Source organism: Balaenoptera musculus, chromosome 16, assembly GCF_009873245.2.
Source record: "Balaenoptera musculus isolate JJ_BM4_2016_0621 chromosome 16, mBalMus1.pri.v3, whole genome shotgun sequence".
Lineage (NCBI taxonomy): Eukaryota > Metazoa > Chordata > Mammalia > Artiodactyla > Balaenopteridae > Balaenoptera > Balaenoptera musculus.
In genome coordinates, this window is record NC_045800.1 from 70,240,717 (window position 1) to 70,268,215 (window position 27,499).

At 35.8% G+C, this 27,499-nt stretch overlaps 2 protein-coding genes across 10 annotated transcripts in view; one reads left to right on the forward strand and one right to left on the reverse strand.

Annotated features, from left to right (window-relative positions):
- Positions 1-27,499, forward strand: part of JMJD1C (jumonji domain containing 1C) — a 318,677-nt gene that overhangs the window by 247,477 nt on the left and 43,701 nt on the right. For 8 of the 9 annotated variants that reach the window (XR_005016920.1, XM_036829659.1, XM_036829660.1 and 5 more), the window contains one exon: positions 25,422-25,527. Coding sequence is in view for 8 of the 9 variants with exons in the window: in XM_036829660.1 (XP_036685555.1) it covers positions 25,422-25,527 (106 nt within the window). In the remaining variant the exon portion in view is untranslated. Of the gene's footprint in view, positions 1-24,590; positions 24,795-25,421; positions 25,528-27,499 lie in introns of those variants that run through there. The other variant, XM_036829658.1, reaches the window with a different exon arrangement.
- LOC118883086 (spermine synthase-like) lies at positions 19,433-21,098 on the reverse strand. The gene has a single exon (XM_036829661.1). The coding sequence runs from the start codon at positions 20,999-21,001 to the stop codon at positions 19,904-19,906; it is 1,098 nt and encodes a 365-aa protein (XP_036685556.1). The 5' UTR covers positions 21,002-21,098; the 3' UTR covers positions 19,433-19,903.

The window sequence follows — 27,499 nt, forward strand, 5'->3', positions numbered from 1 at the left end:
AGATGGCATGTATTAAGTTAGTTGATTTGTTCTTTTTTTAAAATATTTATTTATTTATCTATCTATCTATCTACACTGGGTCTTAGTCGCGGCTCGCGGGATCTTTTAGTTGTGGCATGCGGGATCTGGTTCCCTGACCAGGGATCAAACCCAGACCCCCTGCATTGGGAGCATGGAGTCTTAATTGCTGGACCACCAAAGGAAGTCGCAATTTGGTCATTTTTTTAAGTTACGTGTGGTTGGTGGATCAGGGTGCAACCATCATAGATTATAGTTTTAAATATTTTGGAAAGCAAGTTGAATGAGGAGAGAAATCAAATCAACATTTTATAGACAATATAATGAATGCATATTAATACATTGCTGATGCAGCGTACCATGGTATTGTTAATTCTGTTTTTTCCTTCCTTTTGCACACAAATGAGTTTCTGCTTCCTCCTTTCAGATTTCCTGATCATGCCTGGCTGCAATTAACTTTCTTTGAAGTAAAGGGGGAAGGGAAAAAGAGAGGAAGTAGGAGGGAGCTCTTCAGATTCTACTGTGTCTCTCAGCTGGCTGGGAAGGAGGAGGAAAAAACAAATTATTTGTTCTTAAAGATGCTTTTTATAGTTTTCGGGTTTTTTTTTTTAATTACTATGATTTCTGTGGTATGGTTGCTTTACTTTGGAGGATGAGTACAGAAGTTTTAAAAAACTTTCCACTAAAATTTGAAGTTTTGATCAAGTTCATGTAAAAAAGTTTGATAATGAAATATGAACATTGAACTTTCAGCATGATTTTGAAATCATCTTGTCCTGGATTTTGGCTTCTGGCCATGCACACACCTGCAGTTTTCAGGTTGGTTGCCTCATAGAGGATATAGAAGAGATTATTTCTTACCTGAAAATCGTACATGACTCATAATCAATTAATCTGGGTTGGTCTGGCTTGTTAGTCCACTGTTTTCTAGGGATCACAATCCTTTTTGCTTTTAAATGTAATAAAGGAATAATACAAAGGGCACTAGTTGAAAACCATTAAAGGTTTGAAGCAGAATGTGCTGGCTTAAAATTATACCCAATGAGAGATATGGGAACATATTGTATGTGTATAACTGATTCACTTTGTTATAAAGCAGAAGCTAACACACCATTGTAAGGCAATTATACTTCAATGAAGATGTTTAAAAAACAAATTATACCCAATGTCTATCTTATTGTATATTAAAATTCACTGTATTGGGTTGGCCAAAAAGTTCGGGTTTTTCTGTTTTCTTACGGAAAACCCAAACGAACTTTTTGGCCAATGCAATACTAAAGAGGTGTTTTCCCTAGAATAAGGTAGAATCATCCTAGACCTGAAGGAATGATCCTATTTGAAGTTCTTGGTCATTATAATGTGCTAAAAGTTCAGAGATAAGACTACTAATACTTCAGTTTCTATCATTGCAAAATACAGACATTGAACTACTTTACTAAGTCCTTGATATAGTACTGTTGTGCTGTGAATTGCTGTTTGAAGGGAATGCGTGGAACAAACCTGAGTATTTTCTTATTTCCTAGACTAAAGATTGATTAAGGACTTGAACAGAGAAGAGTCTTATATTATTTAATGAAAGTGTCTGAACTGTGTCAGATCTGTTTATCATTGCTCTATGCTCCTTCAGTGAGAAAGTTGTTTTTTCAGTTGGAGTCTATTTTGAACCACCATTGATTATATAAATTTATTGTCTGCAGTTTGAGAATATCCCTAAGTTAGTTGTTGCTCAACACATCTGGTTTACTAAAAATAGTTTAAGGAGTGGCATGTAGCAGAGACATGTATTTTTTTTCCTTCTAAATTTTTGTTATTTGGAATTGCTTCACTACCAGGATGAGATGAGTTTGAGTGAGGTGAAATTTAGCCTCCAGTCAGCCTAGATGAACAATCAACTAGTTGTTTGGTTGTTACCTGCTAAATGTTATATTTTGTTGAGTGAAGTATTTGACATAAGTGAGCCACTGAAAAGTTTGGAAATCTTGTTGGTAGTAATTTGGCTTATAAGCAGATTTATTCCCCAGAGAACTATGATGATATTGCTAATAGTTTAGAGAGGAAGTAAACAGAACTTCATTGTTAGTATTGCTTTGGTGGGTAGAGAAAAGACAACTTTTTCGCCCTTTTCTTTACTCTCGTTTCAATTTGTAGTATAGATATATCACTTTAGAGCATTTTTAAGCTAACGTTCCTGTAGAGGAAATGAGAATTTGACCTGGTACAGGATTTATGTAGTTAGGTAAATGTTTCTATCCCAGAATTACTCTCAGATTTGTTCTTTCTGGTGTCAAATTACTGCTCCCTCATTAATTTTACTAGAAGAAAAAAATAAATTAACTTTCAGAAACTGCCTAGAAAACTGTTGTTTTATTTTTATGGTAGAAATTGGTGGGTTTTTTTGTTTGTTGTTTTGTAATGGTAACTGAACTTGGTATTGAGAGATAGGTATTTATAAGAAATAACGGAAGTTCACCTCCTATTAGGATATGGGAGTGGAGTGTGCTCACACCCCACCCTCGAGAATGAGAGCATCTGCTCCTGAGTTGAGGTGGGGAGAGACGAGCTCAGAACAGAAGTTCCACTTACTGTTAACTCACTTGATTTTTTTTTTCCCAGAAAGGAGTGTTTAAATGGCAGTTTTATGCTCAGACTCTACTTCCCTTTGACTTACCCTTGAAATTTTTTAATGTCTGGTGTTAGAAACATCCCAACTGACTTCATTCATTTAGCAGTTATTTAAATTATGTGGTTTCCCTATTCATAGCATCCTGCTTAGGTGCTTGATGGTTTTCAAAAGTTGATAAAGGGACTTCCTTGGTGGTCCAGTGGTTAAGACTCCGTGCTTCCACTGCAGCGGGCACAGGCTCAATCCCTGGTCGGGGAACTAAGATCCCACAGGCCACACTGTGTGGCCAAAAAAATAAATTAAAAAAATAAAAAAATAAAAGTATAAGTCATAGTCCTTATTAGTTTCCAAAGAGTTTATAATCCATGATAACTTAGATTTTTAAAAATTTCCTTGAAATAGATTTGATTTAAGGAGCCAAAAATGCATAGTAAAGACTTCAGTAATACAAAAGAAAGAAGCCAGCAGAGATTGAAGTGGTATAAAGAAGTATCATGAAGAGGGTAAAACTTGAATGGGATTCTTTTGAATGGAGATGGAAGTGAAAGATAGGAAGAGTGAGGCAGACATTTAGCAGAAAGGATTTCGTGATCAATGATGAAGTAGATTTAGGGGTTAGTAGAATATCAGTCTAGCTAGAGAAGAGAGTTTGGTTTTGAATATAGACATCATACCAGAGAAATAAGTATTGTGGGGTCAGATAAAAGAAAGAGGAAAAGGATTGCTAAGTACAGTTACTAAGTGACTTTTATCTTGTAGGCCCTATGAATCATTGGAAGCTTTGAAGCAAGAGAATAACAAAAACAAAATTTTTCTACATAACAGTGACATCTGGTTGTTGTACTATATCAGAAGGAGCTAATTGATGGCATCTTTTGTCTTAGAGAATCAGCCTGGCTATGAATTTTGAAGTTAATTCATGCAGATATGGTTTCAAATCCTAGCTTTGCCGTTTGCTAGCGATGTGACATTGGGAAAGTCTAAAGCATGCTCAATAATTGGTTTCCTCATCTATAAGATAAATATACGATCCATCTCAGAGTTAGATTAAGTGAATGACACATTTAAGAGCTTATTACTACATAGAAACTGCTCAATAGAAGGTCACTGCTATTTAGACATGCTCTAAATCTCCCTTTTTATAGACGGTGTCTTAAACCTTTGTGGTAGATATTTGAAACTCCTTTCTCTTCTTACCATATGCAACCATTGGACATTTCTCTGCCACCATCTGCGCCTCTTTTAACAATCTGTTTTATTTGTCTTCTCTGGAACTCTCACCATTCCTTCTGCAGCTGGTGCTAGATAAACTTTTTCGGTGTTGGTGCAAGCCATGGTCACTGTGTAACAGAACATGTCTCTGTAGTAGTATTTCTTCTTCCCTCTCCCCCTTTTTAAAAAGTATATTTAGATAAGATGCCTCAGTGACTTCTTAAACTCCTGTTTTAAGAAAATGATATTAGAAAAGATGCAGAACCCTATTGTGGGATTACTCTCCACAACACATCCTTACCTTTTTTCCCACGGGGCAAGTCATAAGCTCTACTTGCTGCTGATAGTTATTTTTATCTCAAAAAGTATAAGTGCTATGCAGCAAATTACAGAATTGTTTTTCTTTGTTTGGCTCTGGAGGGAGGCCATGAGGATGTAGTACTGCAGTTTGGAAGTCCTCTAAGCGTTGAATAAGAGTTGGTCTAAATGACCTTTGAAGTTCCTTTCCAACATTTAAAGCCATAATTCTGTGAACTTGCTCAATGTGGGAAAGCAAATATTTCTGACGAACATTAACCTAATCAAGTTAGTCCCTGGCTAATGATTTTAGCCTCAGGGATAAAAGACATTCAACCTAAATCTAGGTTTATCTCAAAAGAGAGAACTATTAAGCTAGGCAGTGCCAGATGCAAATCGAAATTATGCAAAACTGGAATAACAGGATTGTTTGGATTAGTAGTACCTACTGAGAGCTTTCTTTCTATTCTATATTTTTCTGTATCTGTTTCTGAATTATATTTTGACAGAGTTGAGCACGTTCTCAGTTAGTCCATGAGTTTTTGTGTGCATTTCACTTTGCCTTCATATTAACATTTGATTGAAATTAGAGGTGCCTTGTTGCCATAATGTCAGTAAAAATGAGAACTGTGAGATTGTAGGATATACACTGTGCCAAGAGTATAAAAAATACAGGATCATAGCCATAGCTGTGAACTGATTGCTGGTGGAATATTGGCTTGGTAGGATCAGCATCTGTGGGCAGGCATTGGCCTGGGGGGTGGTCTAGGAGATGAGGCCAGAGCAGGAAGCTGCTATTGTGTAGTACTTGGCTTTATTCCATTTCTAGTCAAAAGTGACAGCTTGCAGTAGTGGAGCCAAGCTGAAGCCTAGAAAGTAGAATGGACTACAAGAAAAGCAGAACCAGAAGCTAAAACAGAATCGTTGTTACTTCCTTATTTAAGTAGGCTTTTTAAAAATTTTAAATTGGTACATCATGTTTTAATATTCAGTAATTTTGCTCTGCATTCTGTTTAAATACTTTTATCTCACACCTGCCTGCATGATTCTTTATTGCCATAATTTCAAAAAAAGTTGTGAAACGTGCTTAAGGTCCCACAAATCAGGTATGCCGATGTGTATTGTCTGCTGCTATTAAAAAGGGAGTTCTTCATTTGTAAAAATTGGTTGCAAAACTTGGTGTGTTGAAAATATATTCATGAAGTTCAGGAACATGTTATTTTGACTGAAATTTGGCCCACGTATGAGCTGTTCTGCAATATTCAGATTAAAAACATTTATAAGTCACAGTCTGCGATAGTTCTCTCCTGGTCACAAATCTGCTATGATCATATGCTGAAAAATCTGCCAGTCTCTTTTTAATTTTTTGTGGCTGCTGTTATGAATTTAAAGTATGTGAAATTATGCTTGTAGACATCAGATTCCAAAGATTCTAAGCCATCACTTAGTTATCATTGAGAAAGATTTCTGCCAGTTTCTTTCTGCCAATCAAAATAGCTTGATACTATTTACTTATTCCTTTTGCCCAACCGGGAATTCTTACCAAAGCACGGCCATTTTATTTAAAAACCCCAAAATCAAAATTTTATTTCTCAGTGTGCTGTTAATATTTTACATTTATAAGGTTCAACATTTTCCAAAATATTTCCATGTGCATTATTTTAGTTAATTCTTATGTTTACCTTATGAGGAAAACAGATTATATTATTATCTTAATTACATATAATGCTTTCAGGGTACATATATGAATTTATTTAATTCACACAAGTCTTTGAGAAGTCTAACTTACAATGACTAGGTGGCAGAAATGGAAACCCATTTAAACTAGATTTAATTTTTAAAAGGGGGTGGTGGGCCTATTAAAAAGATACAACAGGAAATGTCATGGACATCCACTGCAGAAAAGTACAGCTGAACCTTACTTGGAATGGAATTAGGAACTAGAAGGTCAGGAACTCAAGTTACATATTTCTTCTCCCCCCGTTCCTCAGTCTTCTTTCTGCAGACAGGTTTCTTCTGCTTAATCATAGGTTTTGCTTCTCATAATACTAGTGTCCATGTGACTTTTGTGTGTCAGTGTCAGTGCACCCACCAGCTCCCCCTCCTTCGCAGGACCTTTTAAGTCTAATATTTGTGTTTCTTGGTATATTAGGGGTGGGAGTGTAGGAGGATGAAAGGCTGAAAAGAGAAGAAGGAAGAAATATGAGGAAGGGAGAGAATATGTGATAGCAATTTTTACAGGCAAAGAAAGCGAGGTTTAGGGAAGTTGTGATTTGGCATCTAGGTTCACACAGCTAGTGGTAGCCTAAACAGAACTTGAACCAAAAACTTTAGATTCCAAGATGTTTTTTCTACTATGCCACCCTGCCTTTGTGAGCTGTCAAACAGGAAACATCTCTTATTTGCACATCATTCTTTTGTTTGGCACTTTGTTATTTCTTAGGGTTGACATCTTTCCTAAATATAAGATTAAATTTTTCCTTAATTTTATTGCCTGCACAATCTCCCTAGACTTTTCAAATACTGGCATCAAGCTGTACCCCAAATCTGTGCATCATTTTCAGACTCACTTGTTCCCTAGGCAAGAATCCAAACAGATTAAGATGTTTTGCCCTCTCCCACTTTTCTCAGCTGCCTAGTTTTCTCTGTTTTGCTCAAAGATTTGTTCAAAGTTAAAATTGAAAAGCAATACTTTAAAACAAAGCCGTTTTAGCCTCTTGTTAAAAGGACCGTCCCTAAAATCCAAGTCTTTCTAGGCTTCAGACTAAAGGCAAAACAGCACTAGCCCTTAGTCAATAAAATAACGTTTGGGGGCTCTTTATTCATGTTTGAGGGCCTGCTGTGTTGTATTCAAGCATACAAATACACTGCCCTCAGAGAGTTTATAATCTAATGGTGGAAGCACATGGAAAAATACAAATGTAAATATAGGCAAAAGATAGTAAGTAGCGGACACCAGAGAGGTATAAGGAATCTACCCTGGTTGTGGGAAAAATAGAGGATGCCCCTGTCCTTAGAATAGGTGACCCCCTAAGTTGTCTCAGGATGAATATAAATTAGCTAAGCCACTAAGACAGCAGGACTGGTTAAGTGCATGAGATGCAGTGAATAAGCAGAATGGGTGTTGGATGGTCCACTTGCATAAACGCTAACCATACCTACCTTTCCTGTGAAGGTGGAATGGTGACTAGTCAGAGACATTTTAACAGTTTTTTAGTTGAGTCGACCACGTGATTGACTTCAACCCTCATTGTCCATTTGGAGTAGAGGAATAACAGGCATTTGTTTAAAAGAAGGTAACAGTAAAACCATTTTAACCATTTAAGTGTACAATTCAGTGGCATTAAGTACATTCACAGTGTTGTACAGCCATCACCACTGTCCATTTTCAGAACTTTTTCATCATCCCAAATAGAAACTCTTCATTCATTAAACAATAACACCCCATTTCCCGGTATCCTATTCTTCCCAGCCCCTGGTAACTTCTCTGTTCTTGGTCTATACTTTCTTTGCCTATTCTAAATACCTCATATAAATGGAATCCTACAATATTTGTCCTTTTTGTGACTGACTTGTTTCACTTAATAGAATGTCTTCAAGATTCACCTGTGTAGCATGTGTCAGCAGTTCATTCCTTTTTATGGCTGAATAATATTACATTGTATGTATTTGCCACATTTTGTTTATCCATTCATATGTTGATGGACATTTGGGTCATTTCCACCTCTTAACTGTTGTGAATAATGCTGCTGTGAACAATGGTGTACAAATGTTTGAGTCCCACCTCTCACTTCTTATGGGTATATACCTAAGAATGGGATTGCTAGAGCATATGGAAATGTATGTTTTACTTTTTGAGGAACAGCCAAACAGTTTTCCACAGGCTCTGAACCATTTTACATCCCCACCAACAGGGTTCCAATTTCTCTATATCTGTGAGAACACTTGTTATTTTTCATTTCCTTAATAGTAGCTATTCATTGCCTATGCTTTTAGTATCATATCTGAGAAATTATTACCAACTCCAACATCATGAAAAATGTCCCCTAAGAGTTTTGTAGTTTTAATTCTTACGTTTAAGTCATTGACCCTTTTTAAAAAATATTTATCTATCTATCTATCTATTTATTTATTTATTTATTTTTGGCTGTGTTGGGTCTTCGTTTCTGTGCGAGGGCTTTCTCTAGTTGTGGCAAGCGGGGGCCACTCTTCATCTCAGTGCGCGGGCCTCTCACTGTCACGGCCTCTCTTGTTGCGGAGCACAGGCTCCAGACGCGCAGGCTCAGTAGTTGTGGCTCACGGGCCTAGTTGCTCCGCGGCATGTGGAATCTTCCCAGACCAGGGCTCGAACCCGTGTCCCCTGCATTGGCAGGCAGACTCAACCACTGCGCCACCAGGGAAGCCCCGTTGACCCATTTTAAATTAATGTTTTAGATAGTATAAGGTAAAAATCCAATCTAATTCTTTTGTTTGTGGATATCCAAGTTTCCCAGCCCCATTTGTCCTTTCCTCATTGAATAGTCTTGTCACCCTCGTTGGAAATCAGTTGACCATTTACTCTAAAATTTATTTATTTATGTATATGTCTATTTTGATTACTTGAGGTATCTGTTTTTTCCACTTTTCTACAACTGTGTAATTTGTCCAAATGATGGTTAACCCTAAAGATAAATCATTTTGAAGTATACTGTTCTGCTTAACTGTTGACATTTTCTGAAGCACTTGTCAGTGTTTGGAGTATAATTCCTGTCATTAAATTATTAGGCATAGACCTGCCTTTTAGAGAAGCTATGTTTTTAAGATGCAAGGGAAAAAGATCAGTGATTGTTGAAATGTAACATACAGTCATTCATTTACTGATTTGTGCCAGTTACTTTGCTAGCTACTGGGGATTTAAAGACAGATAAAATACTTGGTTCTCTTTCAGGCCAGGGGGAGAGATTTAAATATAATTATGGCAACATGCTAAAAGTTCTAAAGTAGAGGTATGTTTATAGTGTTCTGTACTGTGGAATCAACTGATGTAGTAATACCAGCAATTTGCCTGTTTCTCTGTTTTTGGTTTTACTTTTTCTGAGAAGGCAAGGGTTTAGAAGATGGGAAAGAGATAAGGAAAGCTAATAATGTTTCACAATAGGGTACTGTATTAGGATTCTCCAGGGAAACAAAACCATAGGGTATGTGTGTGTATACAAGTATGTGTGTAGAGAGAAAGGGGATGGGGGAGGAGTTTTAAGGAATTGACTCATGCACTTGTGGGGGCTAGGGATTCTGAAATACACAGGACACACCCACAGTGGAAATTCTGGCAGGAGTTGATGTTGACTCTGAAGGCAGAATGCTTTCCTCTTTGGAGGACCTCATTCTTTTTTCTTAAGGCCTTCAACTGATAGAATGAAGCCCATGCACACTGTGGAGGGTAATCTGCTTTACTCAGAGTCTTCTTCTGATTGAAAAATACCTTCACAGCAACATCTAGACTGATGTTTGACCAAACAACTGGGCACCATAGTCTACCCAAATTGATAAGTAAAATTAATGGTCACAGGTACTATTGATATTTGGTTCTTTGTTTTATAGTGAATTGTAGGATGGTAGGCATTTCTGGCTTTCCAACAGTTAAATGCCTTTAGCACCTCTTCCTAGTTATTAATGGGAAAAAACATCTCCACAGAGTTCCAGTGCCCTCCGCCACTTTATTTAGAGCTATTGGAATATAAATTAAGACACCTGGAAAAGTGGAACCCTTCAAAGCAATCTTGTCAAGTCAACTTAGAAGTGGTCAGCAAGCAGTGGCCTGCCAGATTCTCTGAGCACCCTAAAGGTGAAGAAGCATCATTCCTTTCTCAGTGTTACAAAGCTCTGCCTCCTCTTGAGTCTTGATACTGTGAGGTTTTTGTCCTGGCTAATCATAATCCTCTACCAATTCAGTCTCATTCCAGACCAAATTCTTGTATCACTCACACATTCTCGGAGATCTTTAGACCTAGTTGTTTGATAAAGGTTATTAATTTTAAATGGTTAATATCTTTCCATTGTATTTATACTTATATAGGGATACCTATATATTGCAAATCTATAAGTATGTAAAATAATAAGGCATTTAAAAATTATGTTTATCCAGTGCTTCTCTAGATGTTCTTTGCCTGGAAGTCAGGTACTCTACATAGAAATGACATGTTATTGTTTCCCGTTAATAACCCTTCTCCCCTCTGCCATTTATAGAGTAGCCATTTGGGGAAATAGAAAATTCTGTATAATGTGGATGAGTAAGGCCTGGATATATAAGACTTCCTCATGTAGAGTCTTCAAGCTTAAAGGCCTTTAAGACATTATACAGTATGTGGTCTTCCAAAAATGCAGTATCTAAAGGACCTCAGAAGGATGAGGTTTTATCTTGTTTCTCCCACATTCACTCCTATTTTCAAGGAATTAAGTTCCATCATATATTAACAATTCATTCCAACACCTAACAAAGCCCATTGTTGAGAAATTTTCTTAAAGTTTATTGCATTTATGTTATATCAGTTAGGCACACTTGTATCAGTTGGAAGCGTCTAACTGGCATGTTGTTAATGTTGCAAAGTATTGTGATGCCCTGTTCTGGCCAAGGGTGTGTAGTTAATTAATGATGTTCCCTACCAGCACTGTAAAGGAGCAGGCTGAACTACTAATTAGTTTTTATTGATCTTGATCACTACAAGGTATCTCTTTCCCATTCTGTCTTGTTCCACATTATAGGTATAAATACACCTTTGTACTTAAATTTTTTATGAGTTCAGTTTGAATGATGGCACAGCTTGGTAGCTCTGCCTTTTGCCCCAAACTCTAAGGACTTAACAGTGTCTGATTAGTGCAAATATTATTAAAATCAAAAATAGTTTACAAATTAATCAAATGAAAAAATATAGAGAGAAGAATGAAAATCAGCACACAACAGTTTAAAGAATAAGTTGCCAAATTTATTGAGATTCTGTTTTAAGATATCTAGTCATATACGTAAGTACACATATGTAAAATTTATATTCTTAGGGAATTTTGGCTCTTTGAAGGGAGGCAAAAGTTTACATCTATTAAAATATCAGAATTTGGTAGTAGAACAGGCCAACTTGGACTCAGATCCCAACTCTGCTGCTTACTGTCTGAAATATTAAGCAAGGCATATAAGCACTTAACAATTTTTTATTTTTTCATCTTTAAAGTTAGCTATGTAATACCTGTTTCATGATAGTGTTGCCATTGTCTATGAGATAATGTGTAGGAAAAAACTTTGTACCCTATAAAATTTTTGTGATAAATAGAATAAATATGATAGGAGTTCAGAAAATAAATAGGTCTGGTTGGGTAAATCTCAGTTCATGATACGTGTAGCTTCAAGAAGCCTATTCAAAGTGATTGTTTTTTAAACCTTCAGCACAAAATAGATGTCATTCACAGACCTTACCACCTCACCAGTGGTCACATAATTGGCAGTGGTCACATAATTGGTGAATTTCCTACATTCTCCTAGTTTTCTCTCATTTTATTTCCAGCCAAGATACCTCTCCTGTGATACATTATTTCAGTCGTTCTTAACCACCACCTTAACTCTCTTATGACTTTGTCTTTCTGTCACATCTACCTTTTAATTTCTTATCTTGGAATAGTCCTATTTATTTTCTCCACTTTTACCCCATGAAAATCTGCTGCCCATTATTGGTGGCTACTAGTCATATGTGGCTATTTAAATTTAAATTAAGCAAAAGTAAATTAATTAATTAATTTATTCATTTATTTATTCCTCTCCCTCTTTCCCTCTCTCTCTCTCTCTCCCCCCCTCCCCCTCCTCCCCACCCCCTGGGGGATCGAACCCCCGTGGCCCCTGCATTGGGAGCATGGAGTCTTCACCATTAGACTGGCAGGGAAGTCCCAAGCAAAAGTAAATTTAAAAATTCAGTTCCACTTCCACAAAACTAATGTTAGTGTTGTTAAGATCACTAATAATCTCTTAAATATCAAACATATTATTCCAGTCCCCATTCCTATCCTACTGGACCATTGCATTTAACACTGAGGATCACTATCTTGGATATTCTTTTATTCTTAACTGCTTCTGTGATATCTCTTTTCAGGTTTCCCTGAAAAGGTTTCTGCAGTTTTAATGGTGGGTGGTTTTCCACAGTCTTCCTTTTTGGTGTCTTCTCTTTTCACTACTCATCCTAAGCAGTGTCATATTTCCAGTTGCTTTCACTATCATTTAAAAATCCTGTCTTCTGAATCTGTAACTCTAGTCCAGACTTCCTTGCTACACTGTCATTCATTTAACATCTTTATTTAGCATCTTCTATGTGCCTGGCATTGTTTAGACGAAAATTCGTGTCCCCTTGGAGCTTAAATTCTAGAAGAGGCACAGTAGATAATAAATACAGTAATAAGTAAGTGGTACAGTATGATAGATGGTTTAATTACTGCTAGGCCAAAAGGAAAAGTAAAGCAAAGTAAGAGCAATTAGGCATGGAGAAGGGAGAGGCAGGCTAGAGTATTGTGGTCCCTGTGGATGTCATTGAGAAGGTGAAACCCATATTTTCTACCGCCGACTGTGTTAAAGTTTCAGCACTCAAACCTTGTCTTTCTTCCTAATCATTCTGTATCCTGGCTAATGGTGTAACTGTATCTACCCCGTTTTGTTACTCAAATCAACATCCGGGAGTGTTTTAGGTTCCTCTCTTGCCCTTGCTGACCTCCAAAAATACCTTAACATTGCATATGTCCATCCCATCCTCCTCATCTCTATTGTAAAGCTTCCATCCTCATTTGGCTAGACTATTAGAGAGCTCTCTAAGTAGGGTCTTTCTGCTCACCTACTCCCTTGTCCTCATTCAGTCTATGTCATTGTACTTAGAGTTCTCCACATAGGTCATACTGTTCCATCCATCTATGTCTATGTCTGCACATGCATTTCACCCTGTCTTAAAAGCCCTTCTTTTCTGCTCTACCATAGCCTGGTAGGTGCCCTTGAGTTTTTGAAGTTTCAACTCAAGAATCTAGGTACCCATGATTTCCTCAAGTCCCAACTCAGATATCCTTTTCTGTGATACCTTTCCTGATATACCTAACTATATTATCTTTCCCCACCTTCTTTTTCTCACCTCTGTATTATATGTAAAACTCTGTTTAATCTGTATTGCAGTGATTTGTGTATTAGTCCCTGTTCCTACAGGCTGTAAGATCCTCAAGGGCAGAAACTGTTATATGTATTGCCAGTCTCCTAGCATAGTAATTTTATACTTGGTATTCAAAAATCTTGTTGAATGAAATATATTTCTAATATGTTTAACTCAAAGGAGCAGCTCTTAGTCCCACACTTACAGACTGTTTCAAACATAATTCCAACAAATTATCTAATCTGGTTTCCTCTACCATAACAAATGAAAGGTCAAAATCAGAATTCTAAAAAGTATGATGATGGTAGATTGGGAGCTTGATAGCACAAGAGGTTACAAAAGAAACTAAAAGGTAGTTACAACTCAAATTTTGTCTTTCTGGGGCGGTTTGGTGTAGAGGCAATAATCCTTTATATCAATCGATAATTATGACTATATCATAACATAGTAATCAATAATGATACCTGTGAGTATTGACAAAAAGCTACAATTGTGTTTAATATGTTCTTTAATGAAGGAACTCTAGAAATATTTTCAGAATTAGTAGGATTTTGATAAATTTTCTTATTTCTGTAAGTTATTTTAAAAAACTTGCCCTCTTTTGGATATAAACTGTAATAAGCATTTGGCATGTCTCATTCAGTATATGTTCTCTTTTTTCCTAATTAGATTTTCTAAGTAAGTTAAACTTACCCTTTTAGGAACAGCAAAGCAGTGATTGGAAATCTTGGTAAAGTACATTATGCATACTATCTTCCTTAACAGCCCTAGGTAATTAAGATGTTCTTGTATTTTGATACTTTTGAGTTGTAGTTTTAACTCCCTCCTTTTCTCTGAATAACTTAACACATTTGTCATGTATTTGCATTTGCTCTAGACTCAATGAGAGGAACAGATACTTAACTTGGGGTCATATGATAAAAGACTAAGTCACTTGGAAGATCCAAGTCTGTCAAGTTACAGGACTTGCTGATTATTTCAACTTGGACTAGATTGTATTAATTCTTTGTGAGAAAAGTATGGTATTATAGTTCTCAAGTTTATAGGTTTATCATTTCCATAGCAGTATATTGGAAATAGTGAAAATCAGCCCCAGAACGTGTATGGCATGGTATTAATTTTGAAATTATATCTTTTGCATTTTATATTTTAAAAATAAATGTTCACTCTGTATGATCAGAATAGTCGTTGACTAGGAATTACTTTTAGTAGATTACTTTCCAAAAAAATATTATGCAAGCATATAATTTTATTTCCTTCTTAGGTTGAGCTCCTTCTCTCCCTCTTCACAAGGTAGGGTGAGACTGCCATAGGTGGAGGGCTCATCAAGAGCAAGGAAGTTGCTTTTTTGTTGTTTTATTTTCTTAAACTTGGGCTGTTCTGAAAGAATATTTTCAGTTGCTCCTTTGGAAAACATTAACAGTTCCCAGGCCTTCCTGAGTTTGTTCAGTTTGTAAGTTTGAGGAAACTGCAGTTAGTAAATTGTGGTTGGCAGATGCTGTAAGCAGGTGACTCAATAGGTTGAACTCATGATGACTCAACTGTGTAAAAACCATGCTTTTAAATAGCTTGAAAGAAAAATTGCCTTCCAGACTTTTGAACTGCCATGAGAAGTTCAAAACTATTATTAAAGATACCACGAAGAATATTAACATGTGGCTTTAGAAGGAAACACATTTCCCTTCAAGTGGTTTTAAAAGTTTTACTTAATTGTTGTTCTGATTTTTGCTCTGTGGTAATTCTGAGAGGCAAGGACACTTAGCAAGTTGTAGTTTAAAATGCAGAAATATTACAAGTCTGCATTAAGTGTATTCAGGAGAATATTTTTAAAAGGTCATTTTCATTCAGTTGGGAAATTAGCAGAGAAACCCAAATGGTTGTTGTTTTTAATTAATATAGTAAAAGTAATCTAGTTAGCTTTTTTCTTTAACCTTGGTATAACTGAACAAATAAAAATAATGCAACATAAGTAGTCACTTTCTTATGAATTGATGTAATAGGATGTTTATGTTAATATAGTATATCCCATTCCAAAATCCCATCTGAGATCTGATAAGTTACTTATATCTGATAAATTATAGAGTTTTTGTTGTTTATGATATCCATTCCAAATTTTGGAATATTATATTCCTGTGAACTGACTTTGTCTTAGCAAACATCATTTTCTATATTTAACAATAAAATAATTTGGTTAATTGGGTTTCCTTTCACTTTCTGTGGTCATGTCACTAATATCATAAGTAAAATATTGAAAACCCAGTAGAGAGTATTCAGATTTTTAATTCTGCCAGTGCATGGGTTGGAAAAAGGTTTTGTGGGAAGGGCTTTGACATTATGCAGACCCTTGCTAATTTACCTTCCAGCCACGTGATTTGGGGTCAAATTACTTAATCTTTGAATGTTTCTTCATCTATAATATGGAGAGAATAATATCAGATTAGCAAAGGGTTTGTTAGGATTAGATGAGGTTAACATTTGTGAAGTGTTAACCTCTTCTGTCAATTCAAGTTTAAGTTTTTTTGTTTACACTGTCAAGTAAATATGCTTATTAAATGGATACTTTTTAAAGGCTGAAAATAGATTCGTTTCATTAATCATATACAGTCAATTTAGGATATATTTAAGCTATGTTGAAACGGGAGGATACCACTCATCTGAATTAACCAAAATCAACCAGGAATTATGAAATTATATATACACAGGACTTAATTATCTATTGCTTTTAATTATGTACAAAATTGTCATATGTTTGTCTTTAAAAAGATTACATATGTGGAGAAGTTTTAAAATTAATCTTTTCTGTTTCTGTGTCATTAGCTTCTTTCTGTGTCACTAAATTTGTGCTTACATAATCATTTTACCTACTGTTGTAGTCTATTGTATGAGTATATGATCAACTAAAAAAACTTTTTTCTATTTTAAAACAGAGAGACCTTTCTTGTACATGCATTAATTTGTTTTGTTATTCATTTATTTCCTTAGATTACTCAAAAGTTCAATGTTGGGTAGAAGAGTATGTATTTTAAGATATTAAAACTATGAAAAACCTAATGTACAATGAGAAAGATTTTGAGAAAAATAGCTTTGGAGTAGATTGTTCAAAGCTTATGCAAAATTTTAATGAGAGTACTACCACAAACAGTAATAATCCTATAAAAATAGTAGACTTTAAAAAGACATTTCTAATAAATAAAGTTAGGCAAATATAGTACTTTATCTTTAAGAGGAAGGAGGGCGTTTGCTTCATATTAAGAATATGTAAGGAAGACTTGAGATTGCTAGATTATGGAGTCAAAAGCAAAATAAATGAAAATTGGGGCAGTCTAATCAATATGAACTTCTAAGTCAGCATGCAGTTACACTAAAAGAATAAAGTGGAATGGGTGGCTATCATGTCTAGTGCTGTGTTCAGCTTTATTTTTATACTTAGTATTCAGCTGCTCATACTAGGTAGTGCAAAAATAAATAAATGGTATATGAACCAACAGTACTTCTATGTTACACTGATATCATTCACATATTTTCTACAAGTTCTTGTGAGCTAAAATGAGTTGCAGAAACATTCATTGTTTAAAGGAATAGGATGTATAGTCAAACTGCCTTTCAGAAAAGGTTTTTTCCTCTCCCATGAATGATGTCATAAATTTTCTAACTTTTCCAATCTGATTAACAGAAAAACTGGAATACATTTAAATTTGGTGGTTCTTGAAGACTGGTGAGACAGAGCTTTTTTTTTTCCTCCAGAGTTTTAGTTTAGTGTGGATAAATATAAAAGTGTCCAGTACTCTTAACTCTAAAATATTGATGTTTGGTTTATATACAGGGAATCAGATCCTAAATAAATTATAATAATTTAAAATTCTACCTAAAACTTAAAATTTTAGCTATAATGAAAAATCTGGAAATTTTTAGGTTTTATTGTATAATGTGTTGTGAAGAATCAAGTCACCAAAATTGACAGTACAAGATTTAGGATTATGTTAGGAACATTTAGAGACAACATAGCATTAATCTTATGTAATAGAGAATATCAGGTAAAATATTTGAAGTATATTGATCATTTCTCCCAGTAATATTTGGAGACAATTTTGTGGCAGGATGTGGTGGTGCATTTTCTTCCTCTTCAACACTAATCGGTTTCTTTTTCAGAGTGTCACAAGGTCAGCCCTTGGAGGAAGTAGAGAAGCAAAGAAATTACTCTGTATTTGTCTCCCTGTTTGGATCCTCCCCTCCCCTGTTTTTTGTTTGTTTGTTTTGTTTGTTTGCTTTTTAAATGAATATCTGTTTTCCTTAGGAGCTATATAGTATAAATGAGATTATGTTAAATTACCTTATCATGGAGAAAACACTCAGTTTTCAGTCTTAACTTCAGATATAAGAACCATAGGATTAATGCTGGAACATTGTCTTTAGAAAATTTCTTTTTCAATGCATGTTCCTATTTTTATCCTACTATGGAGTCCAGAGAAGTGGATAGTACCAACCTCTGTATATGAGTATAATTCTCATTGACGCAAAGGAGTAAATCTTATCTTTCAAAGTGGGTAATTTTTCTACACTAAAATCAAGTCATTATTATATTTGGAGAGCTAAACATGGTACAGGAATGTATCAGGGAAATTGATGAAAAGCCTTAAAAAATGAAAGCCTGTGAAAGCCTTAAAAAATGATTTATCTTAAAATATTTTTTCTCTAATAATGGAAAGGATTTGGTAATTGGTGTATTTTCCTATGCTTATGAATATGCAGCCGTTTATGGAAATAGAGTTTGCAGTCAATTTGCCAGTGAATTGCATTGCATTGATTAGAAGGTTTTGATCTTGCTTTGTACTAGTATTTTATTTGTTCTTTCAAATCATGGGTAGGCAGTGACCACAGGCCAAATCAAACCCGCCTCCCATTTTTTATAAGGCCTTTTACATTTTTAAACAGTTGAAAAAAACTCAAAAGAAGAATAATGTCATGACACCTAAACAATCTGTGAAATTCAGATTTCATATAATGCTAAAAACAAACTTTATTGGAACACAGCCATGCCCATTCATTTATATATTGTTTATGGTATTATTTGGCTGCTTTTGGCACTACAGTAGCAGAGTTGAGCCGTTGTGACAGAGATGTTATGACCTGCAAAGCCTAATGTTTTTACTCTTCGGCCTTTTAGAGGAAAAGTTTGCCAACTCTTGCTTTAAATCTTGAAAATATATGGAAGCCCTCAGTGGTAGCTGCATTTAATTAAACTGCAGATTGTTTAGACAACTGTGCTTTTTGAAGACCTCTGTGGTAACTCTCAGACTTAATAAGTTTCCTATCTTAGTAAAGCCTTATTAACAAAGTGGGTTCTTTTATAAGTTATACAAGAATTGGCATAATAGCAATTGGCGTCACTCTTGACCTATATGGACCGAACATTCATGTTTTTCACTGTTGGCTAGCAACCCCAGGGATTTAAGGACAGGCAGTCATTTGTAGTTTTGCTGAAGCATGAATTTAAATTATGACTGTGCCAGAGTGGTGTGGCAAAGCATGTTCAGTCACCCAACCTGACATTTCAAGATACAGATAGTTTCTTTTATGATAACTCTTATAAAAATACAATCAACTGTGATTTTTATAGGGGGGTTTATGTAATATAATTGCATTTAAATTGTCACCACAGAGGTCAAGGGCTTTATTGCAGGAGGAAAAAAATTCTAAGACATACTCAGTATCAGTTTGAAAGCAGGCATTAGGTCATTCTCCATCAGATATTGTCCAAAGGGAGAGAAACTGCTCCAGTTTTATATTTCTTGTATCCTAAAATAAAAGTCATCAGTTAAGACTTTAGAGCAAATCTCTTAAAATTATTAAGCCACTCAACTCAGTCATCTTGATAGAAACTAACAACTGGTATATTATTATCTATTTCATGCCTCTGCTGGCTCTTCAGTCAGTCAGTATGTAAATCCGGAGGATGTGTAACAAAGAAAATATTTGTTGAAATAGTAAGGAGCACTTGATTATGGTAAGACAGATTGTTCTTTATTATCTTAGAAAATGTGTTACATACACTTTGAGCGCTGTAATAATATTGCTATTTATTAAACCTAGTCAGGCACATCTGAATATTTTAGTACTAAGATCTTATTATTTTTTTTTTTCTCATTTGTAATTTTAATCGAAGCATTGCTATTCATTTTTTAAAGTCTTTCCTTATAAGCACCAAATTGTAATACCTATGTCAATTTGGGGGGGAAAGAAACTCCCATCAAGAGCTTCCCTCCAGAAGAAAACAATGATGTTCATTCCTCCAAACAACCAAATTCGAAGTCTACCAAAACAGAAACAAAAAAAGCCCACACAGAAAAACAAAAACAAAAACAAAAATCACATTCTAGGGGTTCAGTGCATTTAGCAGCCTTCACTGTGCTGTCTAATCATCCTTCAGCTGACTTTCAAAAAAATAACACCCTAGCTCATCAAAATATACATTTTGCATTTGATTTTTTAATTAAAAAAAGGAAACTTGAAGGAATTCACAATCAATTGCCTGACTCCTTTCGATGTCATGTACAGCATACGAAGGTCAGGAAGGCTATTTGCAGCACACATGATTAGGGGAAATTGATTTTCAAGGTTTAGCTTTCTTCCAAACAGTGTAAAATACCCACAATTCCAAGTATGAAGGGACACAGACGATCTCCTTCGAGAATTCCACAGGACAATACAGGCGCCCCAGTTGTTCTTCATAGAGTGACAGGGCTTCCGTCAAATTGACACAGTTCCCCTGTGTAAAATATTTCCCATCCTGTTTCAATACTTTCATTGAGAGGTCAAGAATCAGTCTGAGAAACTCCCATGTGGAATCTTCTTCCGGAGATGTGGAGATTGGAACAGCTGTCAAATCATTAATCACATAATCAAACTCTCTCCCTTCTTTGGCGTACCTCTTCAGTACTGGAATACAGTCTTCTATTAGAACCTGATAGCAGTCTCCTTTAAGATTGTCTAGGACATCACCACATGTTTTTCGCATGTATTTCTTACATCCGTCAATCACCATTTGGTCAATCTCTACCATAGTGACCATCTTTGGTTTCAGTTTGACTATTTCACATAATATGCCCCCATCTCCGCCTCCTAGAATCAGTACATCTTTGCCAGTGTAATCTTCTTTGCCGCTGCCCATGATGGCCCGGGTATACACCAGATCACTTTCCGCCAAATTAACATCCCCACTGAGGATGAGAATATTTCCAAATTGTTTTGAGTGTAAAATTTTAATGTTCTGGTAAGGTGAGTCTTCATCATATACCACTTCATCTATGTCATACTCAACCAGGCGGCCATCTGCAGTGGGCCAGTATCTGTCAATGGCCCCTCCTCGAACTATGGGTGGTAATCGCTTCACCCGCTCAGTACTGTCCTGACTCAATTCTTTCATTCTTTCTTCTACTTTGTTCAAAAGACTGTCAACTTCTTTGCCTTGCGCATCACCGTCGTAACTCTGAAGGTCCAGCAACACCAATCCATGCGGGTAAATTCTCAAATTGGCAAAGCTGCCGTTTTTGTTTATGTAGGTCGCTAAATAGCCATGGTCCTGCCAGGTGTGCACCGACTCCGTCATCGCCCGCTCCTGGAAAATGGACTGGAGGCCTTTCAGAATGGTCTCACCATCAGCTTTGGCGCCGAGCATGAAGTCAAGGGTGCTGTGTCGTGCTGCTGCCATAGTGAGGCGAGGCCCTGGGCCATGACTGGGGGAGGCGGCCGGGGAGACTGGGGGGCCGCGCGGCGTGTCAGGCTGCGGCCGGCGGGGAGTGCGCCGCGCCGGGGAGGCCGAGCTTATTTTTTATGTTATTGTACTTGTTACTGTTTCCCTTTGAACTGGGATGAAGTAGAGAATCGCTTGAAAATTAGGTTAGTACAGTAATCTTACTGTCACAGTTCAGATTCCAACCTGATTTTAACTTTTATATTGATATTTTGAGGAATGCTGCTTTTTGATTTCATCATATTCTTCTGTACATACGAGAAAGAGTCTGTATTTTGATCATCTCAGATGATGAGATGATCAGTTTTTAATTCACGGTGGTGTTTAACCTAGAAACACAGCATTTGGGAATTTGTAGGTCATGACTAAGTCACGTTGCCAAAGTGATTTGTCTTCTCTTTTATGCTTTCTGATTATAAGATTGCATGAGTTTAACATCCTAAGTCTTTTCTGTTTGATGAGTGTTAGACTATTTTGATATGCGGAATTTCACATAGCCAATGTGAGGTTGTAGAACAATAACTTCCACCTAATGTTAATGTCTTTTGACCCATTCTGACTTAAGATAATGTTACCTTTCACCTCTTCCATATAACGTAAAGAAATGTGTCAAATTTTGAAAGGCAATGACAGTAAATAGTCTATTATTTATGCCTCTTCATTGTACTAGTTCAAGAGAAGCAGAGAATAGATGAAAAGAGACTGAGCGTTAGAGTCGCAGAACTAGATTCAAATGCTAGGTCTCTCCATCACATCCTGACTTTAACCATGGACCTCTCTGTGTATAGCATGTAAAAGGGGTATAATAATCTCAGCTTTACAAAAATTGATAGTACGGAAAGCACCCAAAGTGATATCTGTCATAGTAAATGCACAATCATGTTAGCTAATTTTCTTTATTATTATTTACATTAAGGTGCCACTAATGTTCAATTAAAGCTAATCTTTGTCTTTGCAAAAGGAGGAAAAGCACAGCACACAAGTGAACAATAAATATAGTCCAGAACTTCACTTAAGGCATTCTTTAGCACTTTTCCATGTTTTCTATGTTTCTCGTACAACAGATCTTGCTGAACTGATTTTTTCCCCATTAGTCATTTGCTGGAGGTTATAACTAGCAGTGTAATTAATACATTGGATGGAGTTTATGGAGAAGAGAAGATTCACAGAGAGTGCTTATTCCTTCACTACATGAGTGATTTGGGGGGGGGATTAATGAATACATATAATTTTAGTTATACAATATGAAATTGGGGGGGATTATACTACAGTTAATGAAAAGTACGGTGTAGATAAATTGTTTTTAATTTCATACAAGCTCAAGGCATAGTTTAAGTTGTTTGTTAGTTGCATTCTGTGAAAGATAGTAAGCATTCATAACTAGTTTTTAATTAACAGATGCTCTTCTCTGTGAGTCTGCCTTATAGCCTTGTATCTGATTTTGTACACTTTCACAACATTATTCAGGTAAATAAATAGGGGAAAAAACCTCATTTGGCTACCTGCTAACAACTCTTACAAGATTTGATCATTTAGCCTTTTGTGAGCCTCTTTAAAATGGGAATGATGACCACAACTCAGCAGAAATACATCTAACTTACGAAGCACTATATGTAGAGGAAGACTTCAGCAACAATATGATTATCATAATCAGACATTGTATTGGGATAATTTTCATGGGTTTTAATTAATTTTGTGTAATGCATGTCATTTAGTACCATGGTTAATTTAGAATTGAATGTGTTAAGAAGACTAGTTTCTGTAAATTTTTTAAAATCTTATTATAAAAACATACTCATTAATATGAAAAGAAATATTATTAACCCTGCTGTATAGATGAGGAAATTGATACATAGAAATTTGAACTTATGTAAGGTTATTTCAGTGAGTAGACTGATATTATCAACTTTTAATGGTATGCTTTTTTTTAAAAATTTAAATTTATTTATTTATTTATGGCTGTGTTGGGTCTTCGTTTCTGTGTGAGGGCTTTCTCCAGTTGCGGCAAGTGGGGGCCACTCTTCATCGCGGTGCGCGGGCCCCTCAATATCGCGGCCTCTCTGGCTGCGGAGCACAGGCTCCAGACGCTCAGGCTCAGCAATCGTGGCTCACGGGCGCAGTTGCTCCGCGGCATGTGGGATCCTCCCAGACCAGGGCTCGAACCCGTGTCCCCCGCATTGGCAGGCAGACCCCCAACCACTGCGCCACCAGGGAAGCCCAATGGTATGCTTTTTTTCCCTAGAAATGAGCGGGTCATTGGTGAGAAGATACTTGTTGTCTAATGATCTTGGAAATGTAGCTCATTATTTTAACCTGTTGAATAAATAAAATATAAATGTTGAGCAAATTTTACATCTCAATAGCTTTAGTTATAAAATTTCAATACAGGGAACTGGTTTTATAAATCATACTTGTACTTGTCTACAACGTATTGGCAGTGCTGCTTTTACTCCTCCCCACGCCCACCCCGAATATAAAGGCTTGGGAGCAATACACTATAGTAAATTTGATCTAAGTAAGCTTGTGACACCCATGTGATTGTAGATTGTACTTTTCTAGACAAGTACCCATCTTCTTTGAGCCAGTTAAATGTCTAGAATAAGAGTAAGAAGAACAACTGTGATAAAGGTGGGTGTTGAGACTAGAGAAGACTCAGGTTGTGGAAACATAAAACCAGAATTCAAATGTTTGAAGGACTGTCAGGTTAGGAAAGTGATTAGGCTTGTGTTTGACTCCAAGGAGTTAAGCTTGGACCTGTGTATGGAAGTTAAAGTGAGAAAGATTTTAAAACAACTTGGCATCTGTCAGAACTGTCTGGAAATGGTAATGGTTTTCCTTGGGAAATAGAAAGTTTCCTGTGTTTTGTCTGTCATAGACTAGACTGTCACCTGGTGTGCATCAAGAGGGTTAGAGTCTGACCATGTATTTTCTGTTACTCAAATAATGAGATTAACTAAGTGTGCAGTGTATTATTAAAGTGGAGTGGAGAAAAGGGATTGCTAGGAAGTTTCTTTACAAAAAGGAAGGCATGTATGCATGGGCCTTTCCCGCCTCCGCCCCCCCCCACCCCCGCCCAAAATGACAGATTTTAACTACTTTTTCCACTCCTGCTAACAACTTTTCCACTCTAGTATTTCCTTCTACTATAAAGCAGCATTTCTTTATATTTTACAAGGAGAACATAGTTGATAAGTTTAAAGGCCTTTACTTCTGTTTGTTAGTGTTCACTTAAGTATAAACGAAATAGAGTGTTTACCGCAATATTATTCCAAGAATAGAGAGTAGTTCCTTAAAGCAGTGATGAGATGAGAAGGAAAGTGCTTTACTTGGATAAACTTTAGAAAAGAATGAAGTATGACCTGCTTGATTTAGGGATTCTTTGTACTCTTCAGCCGCTCTTTGGCTGTTCTGTATTGCCAAATTATTTTTATTCACCAGATAAAATTGCCTTCATGTAGCTCCTTTCTGTTCACTGGTTTCCATGATCTGCTAGTCCACTTTTAAAAGGGCCGCCAAATTGACAGTGCTGCTTTGTTGTTCTTCCCAGCTCTACTCTAGGGCTCCTGCCGCTGATCTCAAATGCAGGAGCAGCAGAGGTGCTTTGAGAGAGAACAGAATGTCAGAGAGTCCAGCGGGGGACCAACAGATTGTGGGAAACCATGTGACTGTGTGATTCACATCTCCAAGGAGAGAGAACCGGTTGTTTCTGTGTCTAGATCCACCCTGTTATGAGGATAATACCATCAATAATGTAATTTAAATTGCCTGGATGCTTTGACACTGGCTTGAAAAAATAAAACTTTTAGCAGTGAAGTTACTGGTCAGATGAGTTTGAGTAGAACTGAATTTGATGACATTTAAATCAAATCAATTTTAATCAAAAGACAGTGGATAATGACTTGTAGTTTAAAACTAATGTTTTAGGTATTATGGGGAGAGGGTAACTCATCTATGTATATATGTATTGTCACTAAAATAATCAACTTGATTTGTTTGCTACCAGCCTTAGATGACCTGAAGCTATTTGGTTTGTATATTGCTTCTAACAGTGAAACCCTTTAAAAGGTGATTTGTATAAGGCTTGCAGTTGGAAAACTTGTATAAGGCTTTCAGTTAGAAAACAAACAGTTCAAACAAAACAGTTTGAAATGAGTAAATTTCAAATTTTGTCTTAAGACATTTTTGTCTTATCATGGATTAATTTCTTAGGCTCCGTTGTTATGTTACTGCTAATGAACTATAACTTCTGAATTTGCGTTTTTGTATACGTTTAGATCAAGGAATTTTCTTCAGTCCTTAGAACGTTCAGGAGGGAATGTTGGTAACATTAATGTTAGGACAGTGTAACATGGACCTTTCTTTTAATCTATAATTCTAGGACGACATAGACAGCCTAAACCCAGTTCTCAGGGACAACCCGCAACTTCAGGAAGAAGTGAAAGTCTGGGTAAAGGAACAAAAGGTTCAGGAGATTTTTATGCAAGGTAACTGTTTTGAAGTTATGCATTAATATATATATATATTTTTGGAACTGGGCAATTTCCTATGTTTGGTTTTGGTTGTTCAGTTATATGCAATACAAATAGAAGACCCAGTCTAATATTTTGAGTTATATACAGGCCAGGGAAAATAATAGCAAAATCAGAATAATTTCAATAGGAAATTGGTAACTTCACCAGTTATTGAGGTAATTTCACCACTAATTTGAGCTGAATGCCTGAAATGAAATTATAACCACACAGGTGTTTTGTTAATAGGAAAATTTCCATACTGCAGAATGCTTTAGGTGTGTCCTTCCTGGAGAAGGAAGCTTTGTTTGCTGTGGAGGGTTGCCCAAAGCCACAGTTGATTTCCTTTGAAGAATGCTGTTGGTATCTGATAAAAGTGGCCTCTTTCAGTTTGCCTTCCTCAGCAATGACCACAATACTAGTCTTAATTTTGTTTCCTTTTTTTAGTAAGTTACAAGTTTGTCTTCAAACCAGTGAGATTTTATGATTCTTAGTGATTTCTTTTCCTGTCAGTAAAATCATATATTGAAAATGTAAGCTTTTTGTGAAATTGAAGTGAAACCGCAACAATATGACATGGATACATGGAGTATTGATATTTGGTTGAATGTTTTTAAAAAGGAATTTTGTTAAATTCCCATGTTTATCTGAACCTCAACTTCCATGCCATTTAATTTAAGCATTAATAGAGATAATCTCAGTTGTGGCTGCCTTTCTTTGTATGGGTTTTTATAGCAGCAGATCATCTACTTATTAAATTCTTGTTAGGCTAGATATTTTTTAAACCCTTAATATGGAGAATTTGAAACATACAGAGAAATAGGCACATGGAAGTTCACCGAAATATTCTATCTCCTGGTTCCAACAACTGTAAAATAAAACCTTGGTAGGTTCTGCCCCACCCGTACTCTCATTTATTTCTGTCAATTTTCAGACATTGCTGTGTTCTATTTTTAAACAAAGCCACCATACCATTGCTATGCTGAAAAATTAATAGTTCCTTAATACCAAATACTGAATACTCAGGTTCAAGTTTCCATTTGTCTCATAAATGATTTTTCACAGGATTGACTTTTATTTTATTTATTTATTTTTAATCTGGGATCCAAAAAATGTCCACAGATTGATGAGTGGATATGACCCGTCTATCTCTTTTTTTCTTCCTTTCCTTTCAATTTATTTATTGAAGAAGCCAGGCTAATATTTTTTAAAGTAACTTTTTTTTCCTTGTCATATTCTTAGAGGTGAAATCATTAAGGCAGTAATCCTTTCCATCCTAAGCAGAATTATGTGAGACAGACTCCAGATTGTGTTTGGTGGTAGAACAAGACAGTTAAGATGGGTGCTGATGGGAATTGAAAACTGGTCATATTTGGAGTTATTCTATAAGCTATTTCTATATTTCATTCAGAAAAAATAATTTGGAGTCTTTTTCTTCCATAGTTAAAAATTTTAAGACTATAGTTTGTATAATAGATTACAGGTATGAATGTGTTTGATTTACAGGTAATATGGAATACTTTCTACAGATGTGTTATTTGATGTATATTTTAGACTGATTAGCATAGTTTTTTTTTTTAAACTGTCAAACATTAAATCATTGATTGATATGTTAAATGTCTTAACTGTGGAAGAAAAGGCATCAATCTAGGAATCAGAAAAATAAATTCAGTTCTAGCTCTTTCACTTAAAAATTTATTTAACCTATCAACCTCACTTTCTTAATTTTTATAAACAGGGAAAGATCTGAGAGTTTTTGAATAAGATTCAAAAGATTGAATAAGCATCTGCAAATTGTGAAAGCATTTAGTAAATTGTTAATGTATAATACTATCATATTAATAAGGTGCATCAGATCCCCCCCCACAGTTCTTATTAAACTTTCAAGTATTTGATACCATTTTAGTACCTGTGAATTGAAGAAATTTTTATCTCCATTCTCTTTTGT

Excerpts from the sequence above, each read along its gene's own strand:
- LOC118883086 (XM_036829661.1), bottom strand. The coding sequence starts at position 21,001 with ATGGCAGCAGCACGACACAGCACCCTTGACTTCATGCTCGGCGCCAAA.